Below are 20847 nucleotides of genomic sequence, written 5' to 3' on the forward strand. Positions count from 1 at the left end.
CTGGGAAGCAGAAAGAAGCAAAAAGGTATGTTTATAATACCCAGGGACCAGTTACAGCAGTTGGTTGTAACTCTACGTCCAGGGTAAAATGTGCTCTAGGCCGGGACCCTACGCCTGGCCGCAGATTCCACGCCTATTAGGAAGCAGAAGTAGGGTATTACATTGGGACTCTCTTTCTTCATGTTATGCACAGAAAATAATAACAATCTATATTTTCAAAAGGGTGTGAATCTCATGTTCATATTTCACAACCTCTGCAGGCTTATCGAGTTGCCTATGGGCGAGTCAACAGCAAAATAATGGCCATCATAGCATACTAAATGTGGCTGATCAGATATCAGCAAACAAATATCACCTCCACTTATTTGCCCAGCCTGAGATCAAATAACCGAATAAACAGACAGAGATTGAGTGAAACAAAATCATAGACGGGATACAGCCTAGGCTACTACGTGACCGAAGAGTAAAATAATCCCCCTGTTATCCTAGGCTTGTGTAGGCTACATAACATGCTCGCAAAATGTTCTGGTAACACTGTCTGTCAGATGAGCAAACGAGACTAAAGATTATCAACATGAACACTCACCTCAATTTGGCAAAAAAAAAAAATGTCCAGCCTAATTATAACCAAATATCCAAACAGAGATTCTGTGAAAACAAAAATCAAACATTGATTGATTCATTTATCAAGACGAGTCCCCACGCATGTCTCAAAGCTGCACGTTGTTCCAATCGTAACGATGCTGAAATTATAGTTGACCGCATACGGCTATTGCTTTATGGTGTTTAAAATGATTGGATGACTTTGGGAGTTTCAGTAAGCATCAATAGTTATTCATTCCCACAGTAATTAGTGATTGACCCATCCAGTTGTGGTTAAGAACACGTGCATGCATAGTGGTGGGCTTTGCGAAGTGATGGCCGAAGTGACATACCTTCGCAAACAGCCTAGTTACGGGCGATGCCAAGCAACAATCATTATGAAAAATTGAATCTCATGAATGCGCATTGCTTCCGCCGAACTTAGCTGCTGCTACTTCTCATTTTTGTTTGGTGCAAAAGGTGTACATTCTAATCACAACGTCTGACGTAGCTACGCCCGACTTAACATTTAAGACCACCTTTTTTTACGACCAACTGGTGCAATCGGACGCAGATACAGTTTGAATCACACATAATAATTTTGTTGTCACAACATTCAATATTGGCTTGTTTACTCTTCACTACTGCTGTGTGTGTGTGTGTGTGTGTGTGTGTGTGTGTGTGTGTGTGTGTGTGTGTGTGTGTGTGTGTGTGTCTCCACTACTTTAGATTAGAGCACACACAAGAAAAGCACTCTGCTACTGAAAAAAAAAACTGTTTTCCCCAAACTTCATTATCATTCTCACTGAGGAGCGAGTTTGGAGAGGGGGAGAAGATCAAAGCCGAGCGGGTACTAGCGATTGCCGCCGGCACTCTCTGTCTCTCTACTCCCAGACACAGAGGTGAAGGACACACTCACACTATCCCTCCCTCTCTTCGTCATCCCTCCATCCTAGACCTGGGCATTGTTGTGTGTTTTGTCCACTTTCCTTCATCCCCCAGTCCACCCCTCTCACACCCTCTCTCTCCTTTATTACCTTGTTGTTCTACCTTTATCAGGATTGGGGGATCTCACTAAGGCCTTGTTAAGAGTTGAGCACTTCTGGCACGTTTGAAACCTGAATGAGAGAGAGAGAGAAAGAAAGAGAAAGAGAGAGAGAGACCCTAAGGAGAAAATGAGCATCCCAGTTATTTTCCTGTGTTTCACCTTCTACCACCCTTTGCCGCAACGTGAAAATAATAATGCGTGTTCAGTTCCTCTCTGGTGTGGTCCATGAATAAGAAAGAAATCCATTCTTATATGCCTCACCTTGACTACCAGCAGACCTCACAGCTGGTGGAGAAAGGAGGATAGAGAGATAGAGAAAGAGAGAAATATGTCTCTCGAGGGAGGTCACTGCTCCTTCATCTAGCAGTGGGCTGGCATACACAGACAGGACAATGACAGTAGATAATCAGTGGACTGATCTGTGACAACACGCAGGGAAGAATAGGTGGAAAGAAACAGAGCTACTGACAATAGAGGCTTGGCACACCCTAAAAAATATTTCTATATAGTGCCAAATATGTTTTTTGGGGCTTCCATAGCAGATCCATTTCTGGTGCTATATAGAACCATTTTTAGAAGATTCTATGAAGAACCATGCTCATAAGGTTCTAAATGGAACGTTTATCATGCTATAAATAACATTTTCTTAAGGTTCTACAAATAACCATTAAAAAGGGTTCTATATAGTACCCAAGAAGGGTTCTACTATGGTTACAACATTTGGTGGTATATATAACCCTTTTAACTTTTTATGGCTGCAGGGGCAGTATTGAGTAGCTTGGATGAAAGGTGCCCATATCAAACGGCCTGCTCCTCAGTCATAGTTGCTAATATTTGCATATTATTATTACTATTGGATAGAAAACACTCTGAAGTTTCTAAAACTGTTTGAATTATGTCTGTGAGTATAACAGTACTCATATAGCAGGCAAAAACCTGAGAAATTCCAATTCCTGTTTTTTTTTCTGGAGGTGGCAGATTTTCAACCAAGGTCTCATTGAAATTACAGCAAGATATGGATGAGTTTTCACTTCCTACGCCTTATACTAGATGTCAGCAGTCAATAGAACTTTGTCTGATGACTCTAATGTGAAGGGGGGTCGATTGACACAGGAAATAGTCACCATAGCCATGAGTGGACCATGCTTTCACCAGGCGCGTTCACAGGGGAAGGACTTGCGTTCCATCGCTCATCTGAAGTAATTCAAATTCTCCGGTTGGAACGTTATTCAAGATATATGTAAACCACATTCTAAAGATTGATTCAGTACATCGTTTGACATGTTTCCACTGACTGTTACGGAACTTTTGGACATTTCGTCACGTTATAGTGGACGCGCTTTGTGACTTTGGAATTGTTTACCAAACGCGCTAACCAAAGTTTTTATATAAATATGAACTTTATCAAACAAAACATGCATGTATTGTGTAACATGAAGTCCTATGAGTGTCATCTGATGAAGACAATTCAAGGTTAGTGATTACTTTTATCTTTATTTATGCTTTTTGTGAATGCTATATTTTGCTGGAAAATGCTTATTGTGGTTTGGTGGAGATCTAACACAATCATTTGTAGTGCTTTCGCTGAAAAGCCTATTTGAAATCGGACACTTTGGTGGGATTAACAAAGTGTATAGAATAGCCTTAAAATTATATAAAACAATGTTTTAGGAATTGTAATTATGAGATTTCTGTGGTTTGAATTTGGCGCCCTCTATTTTCACTGGTATTGTCATATCGATCCCGATATCGGGATTGTAGCCATAACAGGTTAATGGCTCTTTATAAAACTTTTGTCATGACTTTACTTTGAATAATCTGATGACTGCCATCTCTAATTAAATAACTATTTTTAATTGTTACCCGATTAAATTAATAATGTAACAATTAACTCATTAGGATTTGGAGCACCACGGAAGAGGTTGTTTAAAGAGTTACCATCTCCCGAATTAAATTCTAGAAGGTATATATATCTATTGCATCGATAAACAGTCATCTTATTAATCACATCATAAATCATAAATAATCATATAATTATTCATAAACATCAAATCATAATTATGACCAGTTGTAACCTTCTTAGATCTGCAAAAACTATAACTATAAATAATTACACAGAATAAACATAAAACACTTAATACATGAGACAAAGGTCCCTAGCGGACTGACACAATATGGTGGCTTTTTACACAATGACATGGAGAGGGAGAGAGAGAGAGAGAAAAATACACTTAACGTAGATACATTTTCAAAACTAGTCTCACAGTAATCAAACACTTTGCACACGGACCGCCGTCCATTTGGAATAAGAAATCCTGAATGTATTTACGTGTGAATGCCTTTGTCTGTTGTGTAGTCCTGAATAGAACTAGAGTTCACTCTGCTTATTTGAAGATAGGCTAGCCAGCCGTGCCGATGGTTCCAGTGGAGTGATGAGAGTAGCGTAGTACAATGATTTGACAAGAGTGGTAGGATTGTTTGAAGAGTTCGCTTTTCTAGATATTTGACTCAGGACAGCTAATCAGCTGTACCAGTGATTGTCTGAGAGGGGAGATTGTTTTCCCCCCTGTGTTGGTATTCAGGATTTAGACCAATTTGGACATGAGCTGCAGCTCGCCATCTTTCTGGTCTAGATGAGTTTATTTGTTCCAGGAAGATGAGTTTGAGGAAGATGAGTTTATTTGTTCCACCTCATGTTGAGGTTCAAAGTTCCAACCATTTCAAATATGTAGCTACGCTCCACGCTTTTCTGGTCTAATGTTAATTTAGTTACTAAGCCTTTTATGCACTCTGGCCGAAGGGGGCGGTTCTGTCAGTCTGACACGCTCTCTGACCTTGGCATGGCTACTTACTATGCACAGTTTATAGGAGATAGATTATCTTATACCTACTAAATAACATTCCCATCGTAACAAAAATACTTTAATAATTTTGCATATTTCATATACAACATTAAGGATGGAAACTTCATACCTGTAGTGTAAATACTTTTCAAGTTCCAGTATTTCCCCTATAACCCCTGTAATGACATCGCAAAATAAAAACCAATATGATATTCGTTTTCTATAGATAATCTCTGACCATTCCCCACGTTCTTATGTTAGAAATATTGTTCCAGTATTCACTTTAGAAACTGTTAAGCGTTTCGGCGGGAAGACTGTTATTATTGTGTTAATTGACAAGTTTAATCAGGTGTGCTATAGCTATTGGGAGTCCCTGTGGAGAATTAAGAACCACTGATTTAGTCAACTGTTCTATATTGAAACAAGGCCTTATGTGAGTCTTTCACAAGACACTGTTACTGGCTATAGTCATATTTAACATGTAATGATATAACACAACATATTATATACACTGGAATGACACTCACTCACTGTTGCACAAAAAGAGCTGTGCACAAACCACGCCCAACAATATTTTAATGGGTCGCCACTAGGGTTGCAAAGGGTCAAGAAACTTTTAACTTTCCTGAAATTTTCCATGGGAAGTTAAGCCCAGGAATTTGGGGAATTTTGCTTAAATTCATCAAGTGAACCTTTTTTGTGGGATACACATAAGGCAATTCTAGGTCTTGTGGCATATTTTGGTTAAACGACCCCACATTCAATGGAATTGTAACCCTCTGGATGCACAGTGCTTTCTTCCATCCCATGTGCAGTGCACTCTTCCATCACATGTACAGCTGATTCTCAAGGTCTTGCACACTAATGAGATGCTATTGAGCCCACACTACTACACTGTCTAAGCCAAGGACTACATGCTTTCTGGTAAGTTTCGATTACAATACTGGGTGGGGTGAATATATTTTATATGACATACAGTATTTCTTGTTAACTAGTAAATAGTAGCCTACAGCAAAGCGTGTTTAAATAATTTCTAATGTAGTTTTTGCTACCATGTGGGTTTTTCCTTGCTTGAGCTCTTAACTGAGGAATGTTATTTCACCTGTTTGCATACGTGTTTCATTTTAAAACATGTATCTTAAAAAGGAGTTGTTTAATCTAACTGCTTAATTATTTATCTGTACATGGAATTGTAGATATATATATTTTTTTCGAATCTTTACAGGAAAATGCCACAGGCACTATCTGTGTGGAGACATTTCACTGCAGCTAATGTAGAATAAAAAGCTGTGTACATACTGTGCCTAATCATATGTGAAGAATGCAACAAAGATGCAGAATCATCTGGCCAAGTGCATAAAGTTTGCTCAGCGCTCACAACAAGCAACCTCTGACCAAAGTCCCTCTACGTCTATTCGAGGTGAAAATGATGAATCAAACACCGTATCGAAAGTAACAGCTCATGGTCCTTCTTGAATCAGAAGTTTTTTTTTGTCTCAATGGAGGAACGTAGTCAGATAAATGCTGATGAATGTCTTGCTTGAGCTGTGTATGCAACTGTTTCAACTCTGATGCTCACAGGCAATGTGTATTGGAAGAGATTTCTGAATGTTCTTCACCCAGCATACACCCCTCCAACCAGACATGCTTTATCTACTAATTTGCTGGATGCAGATTTCAACAGAGTTAAAGTGAAGGTCAAGCAAATCATAGAGAAAACAAACTGTACTGCAATCATCTCTGATGGGTGGTTGAATGTTCGTGGGCAATAAATAATTAACCACATCATCTCCACCCCTCAACTAGTATTCTACAAGAGCACAGACACAAGGGACAACAGACACACCGGTCTCTACATTGGAGATGAGCTGAAGGCAGTCATCAATGACCTTAGACTACAGAAGGTATTTGCACTGGTGACAGACAATGCTGCAAACATGAAGGCTGCTTGGTCTAAAGTGGAGGAGTCCTAACCTCACATCGCACCCATTGGCTGTGCTGCTCATGCATTGAATCTGCTCCTCGGGGACATCATGGCACTGAAAACAATGGATACCCTCTACAAGAGAGCCAAGGAAATTGTTAGGTATGTGAAGGGTCATCAAGTTATAGCAGCATACCTCACCAAGCAAAGTGAGAAGAATAAGAGCAACACATTGATGCTGCCCAGCAACACCCATTGGGGTGGTGTTGTCATCATGTTTGACTGTCTCCTGGAGGGGAAGGAGTCTCTCCAAGAAATGGCCATATTACAGTCTGCCGATGTGGACAGCCCCATCAATAGGATCCTCCTGGATGATGTATTTTGGGAGAAAGTGGTAAGCAGCCTGAAACTCCTGGAACCTATAGCAGTAGCCATTGCACGGATTGAGAGAGACAATGCAATGCCACCCTGTCTGATGTTCAGACTGCTTGCAGATGTAAGAGAAGAAATCCGTACTTCCCTGCCCATCAACAAGTGTGAAGACTTATGCCTGATGCCCATACGTGCCGCAGCGTACATGTTGGATCCCAAGTATGCTGGCAAGGGCATCCTGTCTGGTGCAGAGATCAACAAGGCCTATGGTGTCATCACTACCGTGTCACGCCACCTTGGCCTTGATGAGGTCAAGGTTCTTGGCAGTTTGGGTAAGTACACTTCCAAGCAAGGGCTTTGGGATGGAGATGCAATATGGCAGTCGTGCCAACATATCTCATCAGCCACCTGGTGGAAGGGACTTTGTGGATCTAAGGCTGTTTTCCCTGCTGCCTCCATCATCCTCCAAATCCCACCAACATGGCTGCCTTAGAGCACAACTGGTCCTTGTTTGGGAACACACACACCAAAGCACATAACAGGCTGACCAATACAAGGGTTGAAAAATTGGTGGCCATCCGGGCAAATTTGAGGCTTTGTGAGCCTGACAACGAGCCATTCTCAACAAGGTTGGAAAGTGACAGTGAATATGAGGCCTCAGAGTCTGATGTTCAAGAGGTGGACATTGAGGGGTCCAGGGAGTAGACATGGATGCCTTAGAGGAAGACAACCAAAGCTTTAGTTTCTAGACAATCATTTTATTTTGTTGTTCAGTGAAATCATCCCATGTAATGAGTCAACTAATTTAATTAAAGTTAAATTCATAACTAAATAGTTTTTTTATTTCTATTGGAAGGATTAAATCATTTGCAATGCTGTCTACTTATGTTAAGGTAAAAGGTTTATGCTTCTGTCTCCACATGATATCGTAAATATATCCAATGCAAAAAACATCTACATTTAAATGGTATTAATATTAATTTGCATATATTTCCGTTAATTCCTATATATTCCCATTAATTCCCATATATTCCCACAGAGAGTTTCCACCTCTGGATATTTCCCAAAATGTGCAACCCTAGTCGCTGCCGAAAGAGCCCTTTTCTGAACTGCAAAGAACCATGGAAGGGCTAAAATTGTTATTTGAGTCATTATAGTTCCACATAGAAATATCCCCCTTACCAAAGAACCTTTGAGGAACCCTCTTTTCTAAGTGTGTAGAGTCTAACAGGCAGACACGACTTACATGCTAAACCCCTGCTCCCTATTCACACAATACCCTGCCATTTCCTCCACTCCCTCTATAGATGTGACTCGGAAAACCCATCGGCAGTCTCTCAATTCAAACCAACCCTGTAACTGTGATAAAAAGACGAGAAAAGAAGAACATTGATGGCAGATAATAGAAAAAAATAACACTGGGTACACTTAGAAAAAAAAGTGCTAAGTAGAACCATAAACGGTTCTGGTAAGAACTCTTAAAAGATAAAAGGGTCCTCGTGAGAACCATTTACAGGGGGTTCTAACTAGCACCAAAAAGGGTTCCACAATGGGGACAAACCGAAGAATCCACATTTTTTTCTAATTACTGTGGGAATGAATATCACTGAGGTGAAAATATTGGAAAAAAAGTTGCAATTGAAGACATGTATCAAATTGTTGTTTACAGAAACTTCCAAAGTCATCCAGTCCGTTTGGATATTGGCTATAGGTTACAATTAGACTGGGGAAATGCTAATGTTACATCTTGTCTAGTTGACTCAATTATTAGCACTGATCAGAACGTTTTAGAGTTGCGACCAACTGCTGTAACTGGTCCCTGGGTATTATAAACATACCTTATGGATTGCTATTTTTTTCTATTGGTATAATGATGAAGATACTCTCAATGTAAGACCCTACACCTGCTTGCTAATAATGCGGTGACAGCAAGTTGTGTGGGAAAAAATATTATATTAAAATGTTATTCTGTTATATTCCATTATATTCTTACTATAAAATACAGGGTATACACAGTGGGGAGAACAAGTATTTGATACACCTCCGATTTTGCAGGTTTCCCTTCTTACAAAGCATGTAGAGGTCTGTAATTTCTATCATAGGTACACTTCAACTGTGAGAGACGGAATCTAAAAAAAATCCGGAATCAAAAATCCAGAAAATCACATTGTATGATTTTTAAGTAATTCATTTGCATTTTATTTCATGACATAAGTATCTGATACATCAGAAAAGCAGAACTTACAAACAGAAACCTTTGTTTGCAATTACAGAGATCATACGTTTCCTGTAGTTCTTGACCAGGTTTGCACACACTGCAGCAGGGATTTTGGCCCACTCCTCCATACAGACCTTCTCCAGATCCTTAAGGTTCCGGGGCTGTCGGTGGGCAATAAGGACTTTCAGCTCCCTTCAAATATTTTTTATTGGGTACAGGCCTGGAGACTGGCTAAGCCACTCCAGGACCTTGAGATGCGTCTTACGGAGCCACTCCTTAGTTGCCCTGGCTGTGTGTTTCGGGTCGTTGTCATGCTGGAAGACCCAACAACGACCCATCTTTAATGCTCTTACTGAGGGAGGGAGGTTGTTGGCCAAGATCTTGCGATACATGGCCCCATCCATCCTCCTCTCAATATGGTGCAGTCGCCCTGTCCCCTTTGCAGAAAAGCATTCCCAAAGAATGATGTTTCCAACTCCATGCTTCACGGTTGGGATGGTGATCTTGGGGTTGTACTCATCCTTCTTCTTCCTCCAAACACGGCGAGTGGAGTTTAGACCAAAAAGCTATATTTTTGTCTCATCAGACCACATGACCTTCTCCCATTCCTCCTCTGGATCATCCAGATGGTCATTGGCAAACTTCAGACGGGCCTGGACATGCGCTGGCTTGAGCAAGGGGACCTTGCGTGCACTGCAGGATTTTAATCCATGACGGCGTAGTGTGTTACTAATGGTTTTCTTTGAGACTGTGGTCCCAGCTCTCTTCAGGTCATTCATTGACCAGGTCCTGCTGTGTAGTTCTGGGCTGATCCCTCACCTTCCTCATGATCATTGATGTCCCACGAGGTGAGATCTTGCATGGAGCCCCAGACCGAGGGTGATTGACCGTCATCTTGAACTTCTTCCATTTTCTAATAATTGCGCCAACCGTTGTTGCCTTCTCACCAAGCTGCTTGCCTATTGTCCTGTAGCCCATCCCAGCCTTGTGCAGGTCTACAATTTTATCCCTGATGTCCTTACACAGCTTCCTGGTCTTGGCCATTGTGGAGAGGTTGGAATCTGTTTGATTGAGTGTGTGGACAGGTGTCTTTTATACAGGTAACGAGTTCAAACAGGTGCAGTTAATACAGGTAATGAGTGGAGAACAGGAGGGCTTCTTAAAGAAAAACTAACAGGTCTGTGAGAGCCGCAATTCTTACTGGTTGGTAGGTGATCAAATACTTATGTCATGCAATAAAATGCAAATTAATAACTTAAAAATCAATAAATGTGATTTTCTGGATTTTGGTTTTGTAAGTAGGAAAACCTGCAAAATCGGCAGTGTATCAAAGTTCTCCCCAGTGTATATATACATCTCTCTCTCTCTCTCTCTCTCTCTCTCTCTCTCGCTCTCTCGCCCCAGAATAATCTCAAGCAGGAGGATTAGGGAGTCCTGAAAATGGGAATCTCCAGAGGCTACTTAGAGCTGGGATCCCTACACTGCCAGGGAGAGGAGAGCCTCACCCAAGGGGGAGGCAATAATGAGAACTATGGACCAGAACATGGGAGGAGACCAGGGGGAGTAGAATCACTCTCCAATTGGGTAAGGGTTATCTATTTATAGATTTTTTTGCTCAGGGGAGGGTTGTATGTTTTTTCCCTGGTTTACATTCACCCGTTGTATTTTTTTACTATGTAATTTATTCCATCCAAGCCAAATTTCCTCATCTGCTTGTGTGCGCCTCCCCTATATCAAGTTGCACTATGCTTTTCCGTGCTAACTACACCACAAGTCAATAGTCTACCCGTCTAACTTTGGATCCTGCCCTCTATCCATAATTTTCAATATAAGCGAAGAGGCCAGGTGCATCATTGCGCATGAAAGAACAGTGAAGACATGGAGCTCAAAAATCTACTCCATTGATCTTTTATAAGGACAATACAAGTGTCCCACCCAGACTAGCGTACAACACCACAATGCAATGAATAACTGCATTATTGTTTTCCGTGCTACAAGAGGCTATAAAATGCAGTGAAAATGTCATTTGAATAACGGTGCAAAAGCCCTGTGATTTGAACATTTCATTCCATTTGGATCAGTTGTGGGTCTACTCTCAACAGTTTATAAGGTCTAGAAAGGCACAGTAGCAGGCCATCCTGGCTGTACTTCTCATACTGAGATGCGCTGTCTGCTGCAGATCTTCATTCTCCCAAGTCGTCCTATAATATTGTGGCCACATATGCTCTTAGCAGGCCCAGTTATTCAGGAAAACTTAACACGCCCTGCCTCCTCCACGATCCGAGCGGCTGTTCCTTGCATACCTAGAACCTAGCGCTTCAAAATAACCGTAATATTTCTAATTTAACTTTTAAAACAGATGACCTTTTGTCTGTGGCAAAAACACAACCAGTCACAATGTTTTAATCTGATTAGGTTACTTCAAGTCTCTTGTAGGCTATTCGCGCACGGTCATCAAAAATATAATTCCAGTATCCAAACTGTGCAGTGGGCCATTTGATGAATGGAAAGAGAAATATCTACAGTTGATGTTGTAAGTTTACATACACTTAGGTTGGACTCATTAAAACATGTTTTTCAACCACTCCACTAACAAACTATAGTTTTGGCAAGTAGATAAGGACATCTACTTTGTGCATGACACAAGTCATTTTTCCAACAATTGTTTACAGATGATTTCACTTATAATTCACTGTATCACAATTCCAGTGGGTCAGAAGTTTACATACACTAAATTGACTGTGCCTTTAAACAGCTTGGAAAATTCCAGAAAATGATGTCTTGGCTTTAGAAGCTTCTGATAGGCTAATTTACATCATTTGAGTCAATTGGAGGTGTACCTGTGGATCCTACAATGTGATTTAGTTGAAGTGTACCTATGATGAAAATGACAAGCCTCTCTCATCTTTTTAAGTGGGAGAACTTGCACAATTGGTGGCTGACTAAATACTTTTTTGCCCCACTGTAGATGGCATCATGATGCAGGAAAATTATGTGGATATATTGAAGCAACATCTCAAGACATCAGTCAGGAAGTTAAAGCTTCGTCGCAAATAGGTATTCCAAATGGACAATGACCCCAAGCATAGTTCCAAAGTTGTGGAAAAATGGATTAATGACAACAAAGTCAAAGTATTGGAGTGGCCATCACAAAGCCCTGACCTCAATCCTATAGAAAATGTTTGGGCAGAACTGAAAAAGCGTGTGCGAGCGAGGAGGCCCACAAACCTGACTCAGTTACACCAACTCTGTCAGGAGGAATGGGCCAAAATTCACCCTACTTATTGTGGGAAGCTTGTGGAAGGCTACCTCAAACATTTGACCCAAGTTAAACCATTTAAAGGCAATGCTACCAAATACTAATTGAGTGTATTTAAACTTGTGACCCACTGGGAATGTGATGAAAGAAATAAAAGCTGAAATATATAATTTTCTCAACTATTATTCTGACATTTCACATTCTTAAAATAAAGTGATGCTAACTGACCTAAGACAGGGGATTTTTACAAGGATTAAATGTCAGGAATTGTGAAAAACTGAGTTTAAATGTATTTGGCGAATGTGTATGTAAACTTCCGACTTCAACTGTATTACAAAACAACAAAAAGTGTCATGTTATTGTCAAGCCAAGCCTTCAATACTGGGTAGGCCTACACGGTAGGGAGGCATGTAGGCTTATTTTCTGTTTGTGAGATTAACATCATCAGAAAACCCTCATCCTTCTGGCCCGTATAGACATTTATATTTCAGTCATTTAGACAGTCTTTTCCAGAGCAACTTATAGTAGTGAGAGCATACATTTTCACAGTGGTCCTACATGGGAATCGCACCCACTATCCTGGCGTTGCAAACGCAATGCTCTACCGACTCAGCTACCTGCGTGACAATTGAGCCCCTGCGTGGCACCGACTGTGCCACAAAAGAATGGCAAAGTCGACATTTAAGTTTATTTGTGGTCATAAACAGGCGGGAAGGTGTGCAATTATTTTTACATATTTTTTTTGGGACACCTCAAGTTAGACCAACGAATGAAATCTAACTACAGTCTGTTCATTTTTCCCCTATATTAGTTTAGCAGTGGTGCATCGCCACGCGCTATTTTATTTAAAAAATTTTACCGGGGATGCGCTTTTAAGATCAGAGTTATACGTTACAACATCAGATTGTCCAAGAAACATCCAAGGTAACGAGCTAGCTAGCTTGTAATTCAAGAAGTGTAGCAAACCCTATTCAGAGATGCATGCCTCTGGCAGACAACCAACCGCGCTGCTAAAATAAATCCTAGGGGAAACACTGCTGTTTGAATGCATCTTCAATATATCTACTTGCCTAATATATTCACACTCACAGTCTATAAAAAAAATTGTAAACCAATATAACCGTCTTGCTAAAAGGTGCTAGAACAAAGTTCTCATTTGACCAAGTTAAATGTATTGTATTTTTTGCAGTGAAAAACCACAAACATTTGCACCCAAGTATACCACGTTTTGAAATTGAGCTTTTTAGACTTTCCAGAGAAAAGTGACCCTAGAGGGTGGAATCATTAGGAGCGGTGAAGTTTACTGTGACACCCTGCTACATGTGAGGCCTTGGCAGCACCCAAACACTTGATTGATGAGAAAATGGCGCTGAATTTAATGCCTCTCCAAGTGGGCCAGAAACAGACTCACTACGCGTGCTTCTGTGCATGGCGTCAGCATGGAAGAAAAATATGGCAGCAAATTGAAAGTGGAAGAAAAAAATGTGTGTACCTTGAACTTTCCCCAAATTCATTTTGTAAATACAATTTGCAGGATGCTTGCACTGCAGAAAGAAATAGGTTCCCAGTTATATTAAAGAAACAAGAGCGGGGACTTTCTCCATGACAGATGTTAAGTGGAGCAGGGCTGATTTTCCCTTTAGGCTCCACCTGGTCCTGTCCCAGATGTCTCTGGATGTACCTGTCTGTATAACCTGAGGATACAGCTTTATTTACCCTGTCAACCTCTCTGAATCAAACACCCAAACTCCACTAGCTCTCTCTGCTCTGCTGAGCCAAATGCTATTTACCCATTCAGCGGAGATGTTCATTGTATTTCCAGTGATGTGGGCAAATGTTTTTTTTTTTTATATAAGTTTGGATTTTTACCTTTCATGACTAGGCAGAGAGCAGCGTGTTGTCTGGAGTTCAGTTGTAAAGTTACTGATGGTAAAGTCACTTGGTTTGAACCCAAGTTATCTGTGTGAGACACTACTGGGTTAGCATGTTGAGCTAAAGCCTAGGCATTAACTTGGGGAGCAAATACAATACTTTAGGTCTCAGGACATTGGAAGAGACAGAGAAAGAGAGAGAGAGACAGAGAGTGAGAGATAGACAGAGAGAAAATTAGACAGAGAAAGAGCCAGACATAACCAGACAGAGAGAAGGAGACAACACAGACAACCAGGGTGCTGATGGGAAAAATAATCCTGCAGTTGTATGAGGATGTGGAATGAGGAAGTACCCCCCAGCGGGCGGAACTTTGGGAGAGAATAAATGCCAGCGTTCCAAACAGACCCGGACCAGTATTAATCTCCTTGATAGCCTTGGAGCCCAGCGCGCATTAGAGGAAATAGCGTGCTAAGCCACAGAGCCATTCAATCTTCCCCTGGCCGGTCCCTCTGAGCTGCCTGCTACAAAGCCAAGACGACCAAGGCCCAGTGCAATAAGGAGTGATGGAGTGGGGCCCTAGCTACACAGCAAAAAAAAAAAAAACATCCACTGAACACGTTTACATCTTAATCAGATCACACAATATAGCAGGTGTTGAAACAGGAAGGGGGAGCTAGAGGGGGACGCGATTAACTGTGACACATGAAGGGAGAGGGGGTTGGAGAAAGAGGGAGGGGGAGAGACAGGGAAAGAGAGAGAAGCAGAGAGAGCGAGGTAGAGAGAGGGGAGAGACATAGGGCATTTTACGTTATCACTGCTTTAGAGGCTGCTTATCGATGTTTAAAAAGGCTCTAGATCAGATTTCCAGGCTTTAATTCGAGCAGCATTGATTCGAGGTTGGATGCACACCATACAGGGTATTTGATGGTTTTGAAATAATGGAAAATGTGTTCAAAGCCGTTGTAAAGAGGATTACAGTGTTTCTCCCTTATCAGAGGGGTGACATTGTTTTAAAGCCCAAATCCAAAGGGTGGTTATGGCAATGCTAGGTTTACTGATTTTGCATAACTGACCAATACCCGACTGGGTATTGAACCTGGGTCGTCTGCATGGCTCAAAACCGTGCTAGCCAGCGAGCTAAAGTCTATTTTTGAGCTTCCAATCTCAGGCAAGGTCTGTGTTGTTCACCGAACCACCTACAGTACATTTGCAAAGTACGACCTAAACTCCTTAAAACACCCTACAAGGCAGGATGAGATGTATTTCCTCTTTAGTTAACAGGTCGAGTTACGCTCTGCAGCCATGGGTCTCTGCTCAGAGTAAAATTGAAATATCCTGTTTTCCTAATATTCTCCAGACAAAGTCATCCATCTTTTAATCTGTTCTGAAGTGCGGTAGGGGCAGTATCAGCCAAGCTCCAACAACACACTGCACTCTCAAGGTTTTACTAGAAGTATGACAGATGAAGAGTCCTGCAGTACTGTACTTTACACACATATGCCACTAGGAGAAGAAGGCAGGGGGAGGCGAGAGGAGAGGAGAAAAGAGAAGATGAGAAAAGAGGAGCAAACAAAACAGATGAGTACAGAACAGAATAGATGAGAACAGAATAGATGAGAAGAGAACAGAACAGATGAAAACAGAACAGATGAGAAGAGAACAGAACAGATGAGAAGAGAACAGAACAGATGAAAACAGAACAGATGAGAAGAGAACAGAATAGATGAGAAGAGAACAGATGAGAAGAGAACAGAACAGATGAAAACAGAACAGATGAGAAGAGAACAGAACAGATGAGAAGAGAACAGAATAGATGAGAAGAGAACAGAATAGATGAGAAGAGAACAGATGAGAAGAGAACAGAACAGATGAGAAGAGAACAGATGAGAAGAGAACAGAATAGATGAGAAGAGAACAGATGAGAAGAGAACAGAATAGATGAGAAGAGAACAGAATAGATGAGAAGAGAACAGAATAGATGAGAAGAGAACAGATGAGAAGAGAACAGAATAGATGAGAAGAGAACAGAATAGATGAGAAGAGAACAGAATAGATGAGAAGAGAACAGATGAGAAGAGAACAGAACAGATGAGAAGAGAACAGAACAGATGAGAAGAGAACAGAACAGAACAGATGAGAAGAGAACAGATGAGAAGAGAACAGAACAGATGAGAAGAGAACAGATGAGAAGAGAACAGAATAGATGAGAAGAGAACAGAATAGATGAGAAGAGAACAGAATAGATGAGAAGAGAACAGATGAGAAGAGAACAGAACAGATGAGAAGAGAACAGAACAGATGAGAAGAGAACAGAACAGAACAGATGAGAAGAGAACAGATGAGAAGAGAACAGAACAGATGAGAAGAGAAGAGAACAGATGAGAAGAGAACAGATGAGAAGAGAACAGAACAGATGACAAGAGAACAGAACAGATGAGAAGAGAACAGAATAGATGAGAAGAGAACAGAACAGATGAGAACTGATAACAGATGAGAAGAGAACAGAACAGATGATAACTGATAACAGATGAGAAGAGAACAGAACAGATGAGAACTGATAACAGATGAAAACAGATGAGAACAGATGAGAAAAGAACAGATGAGAAAAGAACAAAACAGATTAACAGAATCGATGAGAACAGAACAGATGAGAACAGAACAGATGAGAAGATAACAGAACAGAACAAAACAAAACAGTTAACTATTTGCTATACAATTCAAAAAGCACAGGAGGGATGTGTGTTCTCTATGAGGAAAGACTACAGTAGTCCTGTCAGGGATATCTCTATGCTATGTGTGAGTCAGCCTGATGCTTGTTAGCCTCAGGGGTGTAAAGAGAGGTCAGAGTTCAAGAGATGTCATAAAGAGGGATCAGAGGTCAAAGAGAGTGGTGAGAGGTCATGAGGGAGGGTCAGAGAGAGTCAGCGCTAATGGACCAAAGCCTCAGCCACACTGACACACACACACACACACACACACACACACACACACACACACACACACACACACACACACACACACACACACACACACACACACACACACACACACACACACACACACACACACACACACAATCACTGAATGTGACACTCATGCCAGTATGCCAGTACGCTCTGTGTGTGTCCCAGTGCACACATGAAAATGGGAGTGTGTGTGTACGTGTGTGTTTGCGTATGTCACTGCCTTCACCATAGCTGCCTGACCCCCATGACACCCATAACTGCATGACCCCACCACCATAGCTGCCTGACCCCACCACTATCACTGAATGTGACACTCATGCCAGTATGCCAGTACGCTCTGTGTGTGTCCCAGTGCACACATGAAAATGGGAGTGTGTGTGTACGTGTGTGTTTGCGTATGTCACTGCCTTCACCATAGCTGCCTGACCCCACGACTACCATAGCTGCCTGACCCCACCACTACCATAGCTGCCTGAACCCACCACTACCATAGCTGCCTAACCCCACCACTACCATAGCTGCCTAACCCCACCACCACCATAGCTGCCTGACCCCACCACTACCATAGCTGCCTGACCCCACCACTAGCATAGCTGCCTGACCCCACCACTACCATAGCTGCCTGACTCCACCACCACCATAGCTGCCTGACTCCACCACCACCATAGCTGCCTGACCCCACCACCACCATAGCTGCCTGACCCCACCACTACCATAGCTGCCTAACCCCACCACCACCATAACTGCCTGACCCCACCACTACCATAGCTGCCTGACCCCACCACTACCATAGCTGCCTGACCCCACCACCACCATAGCTGCCTGACCCCACCACTACCATAACTGCATGACCCCACCACCATAGCTGCCTGACCCCACCACTACCATGGCTGCCTGACCCCACCACTACCATAGCTGCCTAACCCCACCACCACCATAACTGCCTGACCGCACCACTACCATAGCTGCCTGACCCCACCACTACCATAGCTGCCTGACCCCACCACCACCATAGCTGCCTGACCCCACCACTACCATAACTGCATGACCCCACCACCATAGCTGCCTGACCCCACCACTACCATAGCTGCCTGACCCCATCACTACCATAGCTGCCTGATCCCACCACTACCATAGCTGCCTGACCCCACCACTACCATAGCTGCCAAACCCCACCACTACCATAGCTGCCTAACCCCAACACTACCATAGCTGCCTGACTCCACCACTACCATAGCTGCCTGACCCCACCACTACCATAGCTGCCTAACCCCAACACTACCATAGCTGCCTGACTCCACCACTACCATAGCTGCCTGACCCCACCACTACCATAGCTGCCTAACCCCACCACTAGCATAGCTGCCTGACCCCACCACTACCATAGCTGCCTGACCCCACCACCACCACCATAGCTGCCTGACCCCACCACTACCATAGCTGCCTGACCCCAACACTACCATAGCTGCCTGACCCCAACACTACCATAGCTGCCTGACTCCACCACTACCATAGCTGCCTGACCCCAACACTACCATAGCTGCCTGACTCCACCACCACCATAGCTGCCTGACTCCATCACTACCATAACTGCCTGACCCCATCACTACCATAGCTGCCTGACCCCATCACTACCATAGCTGCCTGACCCCAACACTACCATAGCTGCCTGACCCCACCACTACCATAGCTCCCTGACCCTAACACTACCATAGCTGCCTGACCCCATCACTACCATAGCTGCCTGACCCCAACACTACCATAGCTGCCTGACCCCATCACTACCATAGCTGCCTAACCCCACCGCTATAGCTGCCTGACCCCAACACTACCATAGCTGCCTGACCCCATCACTACCATAGCTGCCAGACTCCACCACTACCATAATTGCATGACCCCACCACTACCATAGCTGCCTGACCCCAAAACTACCATAGCTGCCTGACCCCAACACTACCATAGCTGCCTGACCCCAACACTACCATAGCTCCCTGAACCCAACAATACCATAGCTGCCTGACCCCACCACTATCATAGCTGCCTAACCCCACCACCATAGCTGCCTGGCCCCAACACTACCATAGCTGCCTGACCCCATCACTACCATAGCTGCCTGACCCCACCACTATAGCTGCCTGACCCCAACACTACCATAGCTGCCTAACCCCACCACTATAGAGCCTGACGCCATCACTACCATAGCTGCCTAACCCCACCACTATAGCTGCCTGACCCCAACACTACGATAGCTGCCTGACCCCATCACTACCATAGCTGCCTGACCCCAACATTACCATAGCTGCCTGACCCCAACACTACCATAGCTCCCTGACCCCAACACTACCATAGCTGCCTGACCCCAACACTACCATTGCTCCCTGACCCCAACACTAGCATAGCTGCCTAACCCCACCACTATAGCTGCCTGACCCCAACACTACCATAGCTGCCTGACCCCATCACTACAATAGCTCCCTGACCCTAACACTACCATAGCTGCCTGACCCCAACACTACCATAGCTGCCTGACCCCACCACTACCATAGCTGCCTAACCCCACTACCATAGCTGCCTGACCCCAACACTACCATAGCTGCCTGACCCCATCACTACCATAGCTGCCTGACCCCACCACTATAGCTGCCTGACCCCAACACTACCATAGCTGCCTAACCCCACCACTATAGCTGCCTGACCCCAACACTACCATAGCTGCCTGACCCCATCACTACCATAGCTCCCTGACCCCAATACTACCATAGCTGCCTGACCCCAACACTACCATAGCTGCCTGACCCCAACACTACCATAGCTGCCTGACCCCACCACTACCATAGCTGCCTAACCCCACCACTATAGCTGCCTGACCCCAACACTACCATAGCTGCCTGACCCCATCACTACCATAGCTCCCTGACCCCAACACTACCATAGCTGCCTGACCCCATCACTGCCCTATGCCTCTACTTTAGTGATTGGGTCTGCTGATTTTCATACCTGGACAGAAACCAAGATCTGCTGAAGAAAACCAAGATCCAGACCATGCTAAATCCAGCATATTGAATTCATGGGTAAACGATTTAACATCAATATAGTGGGATGCAGTAAGTGGTCGGGCTTGAGCACAATTTTGCTCTCTTACAGGGCTCATGCCCTCTCACACCTCCTTCCACCCACCCACACATACACTTAACCCCCTACCTGGAGACATAGAACGTTAATCAGCGCAGAAAAGACAGAGTGAGTTGATTCATTATTACGCATACCTGCCACCATCGTTGCGAGACTCACCTGGACTCCATCACCTTACTGATTAGCTCACCTACACAGTTGAAGTCGGAAGTTACATACACTTAGGTTGGAGTCATTAAAACTTGTTTTTCAACCACTCCACACATTTCTTGTTAACAAACTATAGTTTTTGCAAGCTGGTTAGGACATCTACTTTGTGCATGACACAAGTAATTTTTCCAACAATTGTTTAAAAACAGATTATTTCACTTATAACTCACTGTATCACAATTCCAGTGGGTCAGAGGTGTACATACACTAAGTTGACTGTGCCTTTAAACAGCTTGCAAACCCCCCGAAAATTATGTCATGGCTTTCGAAGCTTCTGATCGGCTAATTGACATAATTTGAGTCAACTGGAGGTGTACCTGTGGATGTATTTCAAGGCCTACCTTCAAAACTCAGTGCCTCTTTGCTTGACATCATGGGAAATCAAAATAAATTGTAGACCTCCACAAGTCTGGTTCATCCT

At 43.2% G+C, this 20847-nt stretch overlaps 2 protein-coding genes across 5 annotated transcripts in view; one reads left to right on the forward strand and one right to left on the reverse strand.

Moving 5' to 3' along the window:
* Positions 1-20847, reverse strand: part of LOC110498737 (carbonic anhydrase-related protein 10) — a 318800-nt gene that overhangs the window by 128726 nt on the left and 169227 nt on the right. The window lies entirely within an intron of this gene.
* Positions 3951-9671, forward strand: LOC149974403 (uncharacterized). Its single transcript, XM_090213203.1, has one exon. It carries the CDS (start codon positions 6507-6509, stop codon positions 7260-7262), a length of 756 nt encoding a protein of 251 aa, XP_090069329.1. The 5' UTR covers positions 3951-6506; the 3' UTR covers positions 7263-9671.

Source organism: Oncorhynchus mykiss, chromosome 20, assembly GCF_057628025.1.
Source record: "Oncorhynchus mykiss isolate SJ-2025 chromosome 20, ASM5762802v1, whole genome shotgun sequence".
NCBI classification, from domain to species: domain Eukaryota; kingdom Metazoa; phylum Chordata; class Actinopteri; order Salmoniformes; family Salmonidae; genus Oncorhynchus; species Oncorhynchus mykiss.

Coding starts and splice junctions, on each gene's coding strand:
- LOC149974403 (XM_090213203.1), top strand. CDS start 6,507: ATGGCACTGAAAACAATGGATACCCTCTACAAGAGAGCCAAGGAAATT.